The sequence below is a fragment of the Abramis brama genome, assembly GCF_963993115.1.
Source record: "Abramis brama genome assembly, chromosome: 25".
NCBI classification, from domain to species: domain Eukaryota; kingdom Metazoa; phylum Chordata; class Actinopteri; order Cypriniformes; family Leuciscidae; genus Abramis; species Abramis brama.
In genome coordinates, this window is record NC_139987.1 from 8,180,763 (window position 1) to 8,196,495 (window position 15,733).

The window sequence follows — 15,733 nt, forward strand, 5'->3', positions numbered from 1 at the left end:
CTGTCTACATTCGTCCTTGTGGGGGAATCTCTGTAGGGTTGTATTGTAAAATATTTTCTTCTCAATTAAGCACTTTTTTTCCCATTAGCAAGTTTTTTTTGATCATTAAAAATTAAACACTATACTACTAATATGATGATAATTACAATACAATACTTTCCCCTTGTTTTGTGTTCTAGACGGGTTTCACGAGATTCACTCTTGTGTCCTTCAGGTACATTTTAAGAAGAGCCACCCAGGATGCACTGTGAAATTTCACCGTAATAGTGAGCGTTTATAAGATTGTGGGTATATTGCCCACTTAACTCTTTTAACAACATCATCTTGTGATGAGAAACTGTACAGTATGTAGAAGCACTAGGATTAGCACTATAGGTGGCTCTTTATTTTAAACGAAATGGAACAAAGTAATAATATAGACTGATTGATAATACTGCTACTAGTGTGTGTGAGTGGTCAGGGTCGCTATCATGTGCTAAGTTTGCACTGATATGTTAAAACTACCATGTTAGATCACTCGTCCACTCCTTTAACTTGTAATTTACAATCTCAATGACCTATAACTCTGATGAATGTGCACAGGAAACTATTGAATTCTTATTTTGTTCTTCCTGCAAATTTGCATTTAATATATTGTTAATTATTCTTGATGCCTTAAAGTGTCTTCGGTTTCACACACACAAAAAAAAAAAAAAAAAAAACTTGAATTACAGTTTAAATTCAAAAGAGTCGATGTGTGACTTGATTTTATTTCCACAGACCAAAGTGAAGTTTTTTTTCAAATTATGGTGGTATTTGTTTTACTGCTGTCAATTTATGGTGATTTAATTAAAAATAATTGCATTACATTTGTTGAATTTTAATAATGATCAGAGAATAATGGATCAAAACCTTTTTAAGTATTTTTTCCCTTGTTGCACAGACATTAACAGTCCTGGCAAACTAGCAAGTATTGAGACTTGGACTTGATATGAGTTTCTAACTTTGTGTTTTTCATGAAAATGAGCCTTTCTTATTTTGTAAGTTTATTTTGTAAGCTTATTTTGCCTTCCCTTTGTAAATGATGCCTTCCTGCAAGAACACACTCATTTCAGTCTCTTTACATATTTGGGATTTTTTTTTATAACAAATGGATGATTGTTCAAACTTGTCAAAATAGGATTGACACTGATGGGACTTAAGATGGAGAATTTTATATTGATTGAAGATCAAAACATGTTTACAATTGCAATAAAGGTTAATGTCTTTTAAAATGTGATTAAATGTATTATTTTGTGCAGTTTTAACAATTACATGATATACTTAAATGTTTGTGTTGTGGCCTCAAGACCAGTGAAATTAGTGAATATGACAAAGGTTTTAACTCAGCTTGCTTTCCATGGTTTTCTATCGAAAGTTCCCACCAGGGAATATAAATTTGAAAAAGTTAATCTAGAGTAAATTCTGTGGACCAAAATAAAAAAAAGTTAGAATTGTGAGTTTACATATCACAATTTTCAGGAAAAAGTAAAAATTACAAAATTATCTAGTCTTGATCACTATTTTTTATTTGTATTTTTTTTGCAAAATATAATAATACACGCACGATCCTCTACTTAAAACCATATAAAAGTAGCAATGAATTATAAACTACTTTTTTTGTTGCGTTTGCTGTAGTGCACTTCTAAATGCAGGACATATCATTACACTTGTCTTATGTAATATTTCTAGTGTGAAAGTGACTTCTGTGTGACCTGCGCTTCCAGAGGCGCCTGCAGGATTTTATCTCGGGGTTCGCCTCAGATCAGAACTGATATGAAGTGAGACCATTCCCATCACACCACCCTTCAAACACTCGCCACTTTCATCCATATAACGACCATGTAGCAACCACACGCAGGGGAAGCCCTAGTGAATTTAAAGTTTGTCCTCCCTAAAAGTGTACAGGCGCAACTGCATGCTTCTACAATTGACAACAGACAATGGACCTTTCTCGCCCATGAAATATTTCACAGAAATTTCGCTAATGTGGCGTACATTAACTCTCTCAAAATACATTGGTTTGGAAAAAGCTGTATCCAGCCATACAACATTTACCAATGTTCTGCAGTTCATCAATTCATTCATTTGCAATTAATTTGAATCTCATGAATATTACTACTTGTTTATTTTAAATTTTTTATTGAAAATATGAATAGCACAAACCTTTGAATAATCGTGAATGGCCTTTAATTTTACAAGAACTAGAAACAAAACATCCCAAACTTATAATAGACAGAAACAAAACAACACACACAATAAAATCTTTGTGTAGTTACTACAGAACACCATAGTGTTTCAGGTATTTTATCATCATAAGTACATTATCACATCAGTCCTCTACAAACAGAATCGGTATCAGTTTGTGTCTTTTGTCCCAGAATGAGACTCAAACCTATTTCTGTGCAGTTTCAGTTTCAGACACTGCATTTCCTTCCCAGGACTCGGGGGTCGCGATGTCTGCTGGGCTCGGAGCTTGTGTCTTTGATAAATTCCCATAAATCGCCATGGCCTGAAGACGGTAGAGAACAATGAGGAATACATGCAAACTAAAAATTATTCTAATTATTAGGATATTTTATGCGCCATAAATACACTAGCGGTCAAAAGATTTTAAAAAGAATTCAGATTTAAATGTTTTTAAAAGTCATCTATTACTGTTATGGCAGTAATATTTTCAAATTTAATTATAATTTAAAATAATTAATAACAGGAACTTAGAATGATTTCTGAAGGGTCATGTGACACTGCAGACTGGAGTAATGATGCTGAAAATTCAGCTTTGATCACAGGAATAAATTACATTTTAAAGGTGCACTGTGTAATTTTTAGAGGCATCTAGTGGTGAGGTTGCGAATTGCAACCAGCAGAGGTTACGGTTGCCGACAGGAAAAGATGTCGTCGTCTGAGACAGCAGAGAGTAGCCAGTTAAGCAATGAGGTTTCTTTACAAAGATAAATTAAGAAATTATGTTTACTTCATTATTCAGTAAAACGATGTTATTGCGAATATTATTGTTACTAGTTCATCATTGTGTCAGTGTTTTATTCGCTGACTTTAGCTAGCTTCTTTGCACAAAGAACAGTGATGAAACGCATTTGTCCGTTTAGAGCTACAGTAGAAACATGTCGGTGCATTTCAATGTAAGGGGACCTTACAGGATGTATGTATAGAAATGGCTCATTCAAAGGTAATAAAAACATAACGGTTCATTAAGTAAGGTCTTTATACACCACTGAAAACATTGTTAGGTATATGATATTGCATTTCTGTCAACAGATCGTGCTAAATATTACACAATGCACCTTTAGAATATATCAAAGTTATTTGAAATTGAAAATAATATTTCACAATATTACTGCTTTTGTTGTATTTTTGATCAAATAAATGCAGCCTTGGTGAACAAAAGAGACTTGAATCATAATTATTCCTAACTTTAGCCGGGTACAGAATGAAGTCATACCTGAGTGACCATACTGCTGATGTCTCCTGTGTTCGAGGGCAGTAAGATGGTGTTGGACTCCTTGGCCAGGTTGGAGAAAGCAGAGACGTACTGTTCGGCCACACTTAAAGATGCCGCAGCATTCCCATTCTGTACAGTTATGAGACATCAACAAGATGCCTTTATAATGTTAAACAGTCTGAACTCACCATATTTGTCTCAGGTGTAATACTCTATCAGTCAGACTGAAGAATTGATTTCCTCTCTACTGAGAAACAGTGTCATGTTTATAAGTGTTGACCTGAGCTCTTCAAAAGAGGATGAGATGTACCTGCAGGGTGAGCGCCTCGGACAGCAGCCGGATGGCTTTGGCCTTCGCCTCCGCTTTAGCCAAAACAGCGTTCGCTTCTCCTGCACAGGGGAAAAAGAGCAGTAATACGTCAGTGAGGATTATGAATATTCAATCATTAAAAATGAAGAAAAATGTGTTATATTTCTTCATAATAATATAAATAAAAACAATAAAATATTTAACAACAACAATTTACTTAAATTTGTTTGCTATTATCTGTTATTATAACAGTAATTTGTATTATTATAAATATTGTTATTGTTCAATGTAAAAACTGGCATCCAGTGTTATATATCATAATTGATACTATTATAGTTACTTATGTGTAACTTATATTAGTATATTATAATATATATATATATATATTATAATATATATATATATATATATTATATATATATATATATATATATATATATATATATATATTATAATATTACTATAAAATTTTAAATGTGATTTTATTTCTATTTCTATTTTTATTTTATATATATATATATATATATATATATATATATATATATATATATATATATATATATATATATATATATATTATATATGAAAAGAACTGTTTATAGACATTTAAATATGTGTACACACACAGTACAGGTCAAAAGTTTGGAAACATTACTATTTTTAATGTTTTTGAAAGAAGTTTCTTCTGCTCATCAAGCCTGCATTTATTTGATCAAAAATACAGAAAAAAAATGTTTAATATCGTGATATATTATTACAATTTAAAATAATTGGTTTTCAATTTATTATACTTTAAATTATCATTTATTTCTGTGATGCAAAGCTGAATTTTCAGGATCATTACTCCAGTCTATCACATGATCCTTTAGAAATCATTCTAATATGATGATTCATTATCAAAGTTGGAAACAGTTCTGCTGCTTAATATTTTTTCATAACCTATGATACTTTTTTAGGATACTTTGATGAATAAAAAGTAAAAAAATAAAAAAAAGAAGCAACATTTTTTAAAAATAGAAATCTTTTGTAACAACAATATACACTACTGGTCAGTAATTTGGGGTCAGTCAATTTTTTCCTTTCTTTTTTTGAAATAAATCAATACTTTTATTCAGCAAGGATGTGTTAAATTGATACAAAGTGATAGTAAAGAAGATTTATATTATTAGAAAATATTTTTTTATTTTGAATAAATGCTGTTCTTTTTAACCTTTTATTCATCAAATATATTAGGCAGCAGAACTGTTTCCAACACTCATAATAAATCAGAATATTAGAATGATTTCTAAAGGATCATGTGATAGACTGGATGTCACATGTGACACTGAAGACTGGAGTAATGATGCTGAAAATTCAGCTTTGCATCACAGGAATAAATTATTTTTTAAAGTATATTCAAATAGAAAACTATTATTTTAAGTTCAATATTACAGTTAAGGTTTATTTTTATTTCAAGTAATGAAACAGTTTTTTATGGTTTAGTTTACGATAATAACCCTGGTGGTATCAGCCAAAAAAGAAATTCAGTTCAGAGGTGAGGCAAGTTATACCATGAATTGTTCACAATAAGATCATTTTGGTTTAATTTTGATTTCAGATTTGACAACAACATTTTATTCAACTGCTAAGATTATTACAAACTAAAGTAAAAAGCCCACCAGCAGCTTTGTTAATCTGTTCGGCCTTCTGTCCCTCAGACGCCAGAATCTGAGACTGTTTGCGACCCTCCGCCACGTTGATGGCCGCCTCTCTGTGTCCCTCTGACTCCAGAACAGTCGCTCTCTTTTTCCTCTCGGCCTCAACCTGAACGACATTCATATCATATCATATCACATCAGTCATATGATTGAGAGGTGCTCCTTTTAGTCCTTTAGATCTATGAGATCAAGTTGAAGAGTAAATCATCATACCTGCATTTGCATAGACTCTTTTACCCGTGGAGGAACGTGAATGTCTTTGATCTCGTATCGAAGACATCGAATCCCCCATTCATCTGATGCCTGGTTTATCGAGTGGACAATATTGGAATTCAGGGACTCTCTTTCCTGCCAAAGAACGAAATGATCCTTAAGCACGCAAATGAATAGTATATCCAATATTGTAAGTCACTGACAGATTGCCTGGCATTCATACCCTAAACACTTTGTCCAGGGTCAGTTTTCCCAACTCTGATCTCATGGTGGTCTGTGCCAGCTGGGTGACGGCATATTCTGGGTCCTCCACGCCATAACTGGCCTTCAGACGAGAACAACAGCACATTATGAGAGGAAAGCCTAAAGAAACACTGGAATAAAGCAGCAAAGTACTTACCTTAAACGGATCAAGTATCCTGAGGTATAAAACTCCATCTATCTGCAAGGTCACATTGTCTAAAAGCAAAACATCATATTAAGTTCATCTCAATAATCCATAAAAGTGGGAGAGAAAAAGATCAGAATGCCTGTGATTTACCAAGGGAAACTGCCGACTGCTCCGGCACATCTATCACGATCTCTTTGAGGCTTTGAACATATCTAACTTTGTCCAAGACTGGAATTAAGAAGTTTAGACCCTGCGGGGAAATCAAATATTTGAAATGGAAGTGATTCATATATATTGAAGCTATTCGTGGAGAAGAGATGAGAACTCACTGGTTCCAGGATCCGGTGGAAACGGCCCATCCGCTCCACTACCCAAGCCTCCTGCTGGGGAACGAACAGGACCACGGTGTTCATGGGAAGGCTGGAGGCCCATCGCTGCTGAGCTCGAGTCCTCCACAACACAGGCACTGTTTGACGCGAATGCTGTTCACAGAAGAGAGACAGAACGCAACCAGATGTAGTATATGAAAAAGCAAATTACACAGCAAATATATATATATAAAATGTATTTTTGCATAAACTCAAAAATACAATAATTAAATAAATACACAAACACACACATACACAATACTGGTCAAAAGTTTGGAAACATTACTATTTTTAATGTTTTTGAAAATTCTCTGTAATGCTAAAAGATTTATATTTTTGAAAAATATTAAGCAGCACAACTGTTTCCAACATTGATAATTAGTCAGCATCTATAGAATGATTTCTGAAGGATCATGTGACACTGAAGACTGGAGTAATGATGCTGAAAATTCAGCTTGGATCACAGGAATACATTACATTTTCAAGTATATTAAAATAGAAAACCATTATTTTAAATTGTAATAATATTTCACAATATTACAGGGTTTTTTTTGCTGTATTTTTGATCAAATAAATGCAGGCTTTTGATGAGCATGGAGAAAATAGAAATACTAAAAAATAGTAATGTTTCCAAACATTTGACCGGTACTATATATAACCTTTTTTATATTTGCATAATAAGATAAGTAAATAAAAAAAGAAATTATATACATCAGTGTTGTCAAATCGATTAATCACATCTATCACAAGTTTGAATTTATATAATATAATACTGTGTATGAATATTATTATATATTTATATATTATGTATCAATGTTTTATGAATAATTGAATACGTCATACACACACACACACACATATGAATATAATAATATATACACACACACACATACATATATATATATATATATATATATATATATATATATATATATATATATATATATATATATATATATATATATATTCAAACACAAACTTTTATTTTAGATGCGAGTAATCGATCTGACAAAAAGAATATTATATATATATATATATAATAAACAAGGATATATATATAATTAAATCAATTTATTTAAAAAAATATATGAAATAAAAACTTTGAGCACTGTGTAGTGTAGTAAATGTTGTACAACCATTAAAATATATAATAGATCAGTGAGTACAACTCTGTACTACTTGTACTGTTTTGTGTGTGTGTGTGTGTGTGTTGTCGATGAAGATAAATTCCGCTGTATCTCTGCAATGGCAAATAAAGTCATTCTGACATCTGCCAGACCGTTTTGTTTAATTCAGAAGTTATTAAACATATCTGACACCAGCCATCATTCATATGAGGCTTGAAGTTGAAGTACACAGTAATGTGGGATATAACACGCCTGATGAAACAAGCAGCTGATGTAACAATCATCACGTCTTCAAAGAAATTCATAATACTTATGTTAAATATTTAGAATATTATCTCGGAAAAAAAACGTGCGAACGAACTCGTTTATATCGATTTAATTTCGAAATGAACTTCAAGACAGAATTCAGCTGAAGTGTCAAGCAGTGACGGGACAGTCCTACAGAACAGCAGTGCACGTGTGTGTTACCTTTAAAAGGCCGCTCCCTGCCCGACACACCACCGTCCTCAGCATTTTCACCCTGTGTGAAAACAGATGTTGAAGATGTCTATAACAAATGAATGAACTCCCGAGCTTACACTACAAACGTGACCCTCTAACAGCTGCGGAAATCAAAGTTACAACATCACGGGCGTGCGTCAATTACAAACATCCGGGTCTGCGAGGGAAACAAATGCTTTTAATATATGGTTCCGAGAATACGTCCGTAATGTCTGAAGCTGAACGTTGAGTGTGAAATATTACAAATAAATTATAACGTTTAACTGTACACACCAGTATGTTTATGAATGTTTCAAGGGATGTTTCTTCTTCTTCTTCTTCTTCTTCTTATTGTTGTTGTTGTTTTATATGTATTTGTACTTTAAAATTCAGCCACTAGTCGGCAGTCATATTTTCAATTCAGCTTTCAGATGATGCTGTAAAGCAAACTTTTACACATGGCTATATAACTTTTCTGGGGTGCAATGTGGCTTAATGCCTTCTTGGTTAAAAGGTCCCTTGGATGTAATTTTTTTTCTACATTACAACATACATGACTATACTAAACTACTGTACTGCATCAACTAATTTTGCATAATTTGGGAGAAATTATAATTTGTTGTGATGCATTTGCAATGTGGGCTCATATCAACAGCTCCAGTCCAGTGTTTTTATTGTTAACCAAAACTAAAACGTTAGTAAGTGTTTTCGTAAATTAAATCAAGTTGAAATAAAATGAAATATAGGCCCGGTTTCACAGACAGGGCTTAGATTAAGCCAGGATTAGGCATTAGTTCAGTTAGGACATTTAAGTAACTTTTATAAACATGCCTTAGAAAAAAAACATTAGTGTGCATCCTGAGACAAAACAACGGCACTGATGTATTTTAAGATATCTCAGTGCAAGTTTCTTTCAGCTAAAACAGCTCAAACAGTCTGGGACCAGTTTAAGCCTTGTCTGTGAAACCGGTGCTTTAAGACTTAATAAAAAAATGAAACAAAAAAAAAATTAACGAAAATTAGAAATGTTTAAAAATTAGAAAAATAGAAATATTACTAAAACTGAAAAAATATATTAAAGCTAATTAAAAATATGAAATAAATTACAAAAGCACATAACATGACTAAAACTTAAACTATAATTAAGATGAAAAGTATAACTATACAAATGAAAATAAAATCTAATTCAAAATATAAATAATTGATATTATTGTAATCCTATAACACTGCTCCAGTCACAATGGAGATTTGTAGATTTAAAATGTAAAGTTATTTTTCTAATAACAGAATGATGCATACATTAAGTTACAATTGTGTTACAAAACAACAACAACAACAATAAAAATACCTTTTTTACATTGGTCATATTTGACCAAAGGATCACACGAGGGTTTCACAGTAGGAGAGTAAATATCAGAAATATCCATATTAGTTGACTTTTGACTGTCATCCTGTTTTACGTCCATACGTCCACCTGATGGACTGATGAAAGGAAATATGACAATGTTCATTTCATTTCAGCAGTCAAATAGTCCATCATTACAGTCCATACATTTATAAATTTTTTGTTATTGAATAAACATTAGCATTATTCATGCACTTTTGTTCAAACGCAAACATTGAACAATAGGTTTATTATAGTTAACTAAAACTAAAACCATTACTAGAAATAAAACAATGTTAACTGAAATAAAGTAGTAAAATAAAAAAACATATTTTATTTCAGCTACTTGCCAAGGCATTTTTCTCATTTTAATTTAGTTTAACGTCCTACTAACAAAAAAATAAAAAAATAAAAAACTATGAAGACTGTTTTCTATTTAAAAAAAAAAAAAAAAACGAATAAAATGACAAAAAACAACAAAATTACTAAAAATGTAACTAAATAAAAATGAAACCGGAATATATATATATATATATATATATATATATATATATATATATATATATATATATATATATAAATTAAAATATTCAAATAAACTAATGGTATCTCAGTGATGCAAAACTGACACTGGAACATAATACAATTATGTATGCAAAAATAAAAAAATAAGAAACAAGAGAAAAGAGGGAAAATGCAACTTTAAAAAGAAAGAAAGAAAGAAAGAAAGAAAGAAAGAAAGAAAGAAAGAAAGAAAGAAAGAAAGAAAGAAAGAAAGAAAGAAAGAAAGAAAGAAAGAAAGAAAGAAAGAAAGAAAGAAATGGCAGTGGGGTAATAATATAAATATAAAAATCTGATATAAATCAGACATATATCAAATGAATACTTTGTAGAGCTCACACACAGAGTCTCTTCTCTCTATGTACTTAGAAAGTAAAACTTTCTAAAGAAAACTTCTGTCGGGTTTTTATTAGCAAAGCTGCATTTAAGAATGTGAAGCCAACATTTTCCCATAAAAGTGAGACAGGTCTTGAGCACTGAATAATTCTCACTCCACAATATAACTGATTAAGTAGAATGGCAGAAATATTTCTCCAAGTTTTGCAGGCCAGCGTCACACCTGTTCCTCCACTCGGTGCAGCCACAAGCCACACCCATCAGCTCATCCATTGGTCAACAGTCCGGCAAACCCCGCCCTCTGAATCAGGGGCATCTCGGCGATTCTGACGCCATTTAAATCCCTGCAAGCCCCGCCTCTTATCCTGTGAGTTTCTACACATTCAATTTGGTCATGGCGATGGGACATTTGAGTCAGTACGCGTCACCTGTAGGATAGTGCCGAGTTACTCCGTCGAGCATCCGTGCTTCGTCTAACTCACCCTCAGAAGTGCGCTCATGACGAGGAAACAACTTGTGACATCACCTGAAATGTCACCGGACAGCTGAGAACTTCGATTACACTGCCAGGATTTAACCAGGAGGAAAAACTTCGGGTGCCATGTCTCTCCTCTGCGTGAGAGGTGAGAGCTGTTTTCCATGTGTTTTCCAACTGTCCTGTGTTCATGTGTTTGCACCTGTCATCAGCTCAGCAGGGGTTGTGTGTCTGTAAAAGTTCAGAGGCGCGAGCGTTTTTGGAAACTATTAACTTCTTATTATTTCCTTTCTCTGTTTTCATGGAATGATATACATTTCATATAAATAAAGTGATGGTGTCAAGTTCCAACAGATCTGTGATATTACAGAATTTGAGGTTTGCTGTAGGTGTGAAGATGAAGCTTGAGGGAAGCAGCTGTTTGTCGTCATGATGTAATACAGCTCTGCAGCCGAAACAAGAAACATACATTTCTAAAACTATTGGAAGGTATTAAAACGAACTAACATTTCCCAATGTTATATAAACTTCTTTTTTTTACCTATTTGGTGTAACTTACTAACAAATATAAACAGTGTGGGAAATAAAGAATAAATTTAATTTATTGCAAAAAAGATGTAGCTGATACTTGCATATAATATGATAGGATATCTGTATTATTTTACGCAAAATTAGATTGTGTATGGTAATATTTTTATATAGCATGATATTTATTTTTATATATTTTTATATTAACATATGTATATTTATATTTCAGTAACAATTTAAGTATTAATATAAGTAAATAATAATACATTAAATACTAATTAAAAATTGTTTCACAGTGAATTAAATGAAATATACTAAATGAAACGTATCAAATTAAAATAATAAATAACATGCATGTTATAATTTGTGTAAAATACAGAAATAGACTGAAAATGTATAATTTATATTATTTTGTGATTTAATTGAGTTATTAATTGAAGACCATACAATTCAGAATTTACATGTTAATATTTTACATGTTATTGTTTGTATTTGTATAAAATATAGAGTCAAATGTATACATGTATTAATGTATACATCTTAATGTTTTGTTTGTTTTTTTAATACTATCTGTGTACTATTTTAAATGCTATATTTAGTGATTTAATTGAGCTATTTTTTGAAGACCATTTTAATTATTGTCAGTATGCAGTATTTTGTATATGATGCTCACTCATCAGGCCCTCTTGAAGGAAAGCAGATCAAAAACATTGTGTGTCATCTGCTTTCATACTCTTTCAGAGATGCACATTCTCCTTTTATCTTTGGTCACCGGCCAGTTGCAGATCAACATCTCCATAATTTCCTCTCTTTCTTTTCTGCGCTCAATGGCAATGCTTGCATTGCTGTTTGCTGTCTTTGGTGAAAGTGTCTCTGCTTAATGTCCACACAATATAGCTTGAAGGCCGAGTGGGGTGTGGGATGGGATCTGTACACTGATTGCTCATCCACATCTATGAGGTTCAGACTAATGTGATTTAAACAGTGATCGGGCTGTTCGGCAAAAGAAGACACAAATAAAAGAAGCAAATACATTTTATAGTGGGACCAATCATTGTGATACTCTTTTCTTCCCAGTATATAGTGGTGCAGGGATGACATCAGAACCCAGAAGTCTAATTCACCGCTGGTTCCTTCGAGATTTTCCTATGGGGTTTTATAATGGGGGTTTTCGATTTATGTGTAAAATAAAGCCTGTGGTAAACATTATACTTAGACGTTTTGTTCTACAAAGAAATTACACACAGCCATAGCGAAAATGCAAATTTTGAAGCAGTTATGTTTATTTTTGAAACATTAAAAACGTACAAAGTAACTTGATAGGGCAGTGTACGTTGTAGTGCAAAACATCAAAGTATCATCAAGTTATGTTTACCACAGGCTTTATTTTACTCATTAATTGAAAAACTCTATTATAAAAACCCATGGGAAAAGCTTGAAGTAACGAGCAGCGAATTATAGTCTTCTGAGTTCTGACATCATCCCTGCACCACTTTATTGTGACGGATATCCAAATGAAACTTCTTCCCAAACAAGACAAAATGTAGGGCTGGACTTGATTTTGTCCATCAGGAATTGGTTGGATGGTTGTGGTTTGCTATTGGTCAATCTCAAGGGAGGCTCACACTATATGACTTTTGGCTGGATTTGCTACGGATCGCGGTCAAATTGGTGCTCGTTGCGGTCAAGTATGAGCAGGTCAGTGATATTTTCAAACCTGCTTGATAGTAGGGCTGTGCAGTATAATAAATAAATAAATAAATAAATAAATAAATATACACTCACCTAAAGGATTATTAGGAACACCTGTTCAATTTCTCATTAATGCAATTATCTAATCAACCAATCACATGGCAGTTGCTTCAATGCATTTAGGGGTGTGGTCCTGGTCAAGACAATCTCCTGAACTCCAAACTGAATGTCAGAATGGGAAAGAAAGGTGATTTAAGCAATTTTGAGCGTGGCATGGTTGTTGGTGCCAGACGGGCCGGTCTGAGTATTTCACAATCTGCTCAGTTACTGGGATTTTCACGCACAACCATTTCTAGGGTTTACAAAGAATCCTGTGAAAAGGGAAAAACATCCCGTATGCGGCAGTCCTGTGGGCAAAAATGCCTTGTTGATGGTAGAGGTCAGAGGAGAATGGGCCGACTGATTCAAGCTGATAGAAGAGCAACTTTGACTGAAATAACCACTCGTTACAACCGAGGTATGCAGCAAAGCATTTGTGAAGCCACAACACGCACAACCTTGAGGCGGATGGGCTACAACAGCAGAAGACCCCACCGGGTACCACTCATCTCCACTACAAATAGGAAAAAGAGGCTACAATTTGCACGAGCTCACCAAAATTGGACAGTTGAAGACTGGAAAAATGTTGCCTGGTCTGATGAGTCTCGATTTCTTTTGAGACATTCAGATGGTAGAGTCAGAATTTGGCGTAAACAGAATGAGAACATGGATCCATCATGCCTTGTTACCACTGTGCAGGCTGGTGGTGGTGGTGTAATGGTGTCAGGGATGTTTTCTTGGCACACTTTAGGCCCCTTAGTGCCAATTGGGCATCGTTTAAATGCCACGGCCTACCTGAGCATTGTTTCTGACCATGTCCATCCCTTTATGACCACCATGTACCCATCCTCTGATGGCTACTTCCAGCAGGATAATGCACCATGTCACAAAGCTTGAATCATTTCAAATTGGTTTCTTGAACATGACAATGAGTTCACTGTACTAAAATGGCCCCCACAGTCACCAGATCTCAACCCAATAGAGCATCTTTGGGATGTGGTGGAACGGGAGCTTCGTGCCCTGGATGTGCATCCCACAAATCTCCATCAGCTGCAAGATGCTATCCTATCAATATGGGCCAACATTTCTAAAGAATGCTTTCAGCACCTTGTTGAATCAATGCCACGTAGAATTAAGGCAGTTCTGAAAGCGAAAGGGGGTCAAAAACAGTATTAGTATGGTGTTCCTAATAATCCTTTAGGTGAGTGTGTGTGTATGTATATATATATAAAATATATATAATGCGCGTGTGTGTATTTATATATACAAAATAATTATACACAGTACACACACACATTTTATGTAAACACAAACTTTTATTTTGGATGCGATTAATCGTGATTTATCGTTGCACAGTCCTACTTGATAGTGCGTGAAATGCAATGACAAGGTGGAACTAATCCAGCCAATCACTGTGCAGATGGTATAAACGGAAAAATCTTGTAATCACTTCTCGCGTGACAGTTCCGCTGTTGGTCGGGACTGCCTCTTTACCATGTCTTGTAGTTTGTGCACCTTGTCAGCGTTGTGTTGTGTAGTATATGCGCGTTGCTATGACAAGACAACGACATATGACAAGAAACCTAGTTGTGTAGTGTGAGCTCCACAGCAATTCAGCTAACAGTCCTGTAGATTGACAAGTTGCCCCGCCCTCGCGCCAGTAAACGCATCATCAGAGAAGAGAAGAGGGATCCATCCGAATTCGCATACTTTCTTCAGAGTAGGTACTTATTTTGAATAAGTAATTACTTTGGCCGCTAAAAAAGTATGTTTTTTATGATACACTGTGTTGTATGAATGTAATCTGGATGTATATCACCATGTTGTTATTATCATGTGACCTACCAGCGTCAGTTTACTGCCGTTCACAAATCCTCTCCCGTGGCCTCATGGGATAGTAAAGTGTCCATCGTATGCACACTTCAGGGTACTTTTTGCCTACTCTTTTATTTTTATTTTTATTTTTTTATGAGTAATGTGAATTCAGACACAATTTTTTGGTCACATACTGTTTTTCGCTTACTATATAGTAGGGAAGTATGTGATTGTGGATGCAGCCGAGATGTTGCTGCAAGAGGGAGGTGAAGTTAGTTTGATTAAAGATTATGAAGCACTTTAATAAAAATAAAAAAAGATTTGCATGAATATATAATTTATAATAGCCTACATACAGCAATATTTCATAAAAAAGAACTGTCCATTTGGATTTCATGGTGACTTTAAAGGAATAGTGTGGTTTTTGATTTGGTTTAGGTGCTACCACAGGATTTATTTGCAGCAGACATTCCTAAAACAGAAAGAATCAGTGGAGGCGAGTAGATTCGCGCATATACAAACACTTGCATGAGAAACGCGCGTGTTCAGGATCTCCAAACAAGTCAATTATTCAGAGAGACAAAGGAAATGTTTGTGCAGGAACCAGACTGTGATTAAATTCCTTAGCGTGTCTCACAAGAGCTTTTTAAGGTATAAAATGTCACAACTCTTTTCTCAATAGACTTCCGCTATCCTCAGATTTCACAAATTACAACTTTTACTCGCACGAAAGTTCGGCTTTGTTGGTGGATCACCAGTTTGAAATTCTTCTGCAT

General features: G+C 33.9%; 2 protein-coding genes across 3 annotated transcripts in view; one reads left to right on the forward strand and one right to left on the reverse strand.

The window, feature by feature from the left end:
* Window positions 1-2,140: 2,140 nt before the first annotated feature.
* Window positions 2,141-8,247, reverse strand: stoml2 (stomatin (EPB72)-like 2). Its single transcript, XM_084104404.1, has 10 exons — window positions 8,056-8,247; window positions 6,422-6,574; window positions 6,243-6,342; window positions 6,102-6,160; window positions 5,925-6,026; window positions 5,702-5,836; window positions 5,450-5,594; window positions 3,792-3,871; window positions 3,482-3,610; window positions 2,141-2,530 (listed from the first exon to the last, which is right to left on the reverse strand). The coding sequence occupies exons 1-10, from the start codon at window positions 8,098-8,100 to the stop codon at window positions 2,414-2,416; spliced, it is 1,065 nt and encodes a 354-aa protein (XP_083960530.1). The 5' UTR covers window positions 8,101-8,247; the 3' UTR covers window positions 2,141-2,413.
* Window positions 8,248-10,795: 2,548 nt separating this feature from the next.
* unc13bb (unc-13 homolog Bb (C. elegans)) overlaps window positions 10,796-15,733 on the forward strand; it is a 101,075-nt gene continuing 96,137 nt past the window's right edge. For both annotated transcript variants that reach the window (XM_084104137.1, XM_084104138.1), the window contains exon 1: window positions 10,796-10,971. In XM_084104137.1, the coding sequence (XP_083960263.1) occupies window positions 10,950-10,971 (22 nt within the window). In that variant the 5' untranslated portion in view covers window positions 10,796-10,949. The remainder of the gene's footprint in view (window positions 10,972-15,733) is intronic.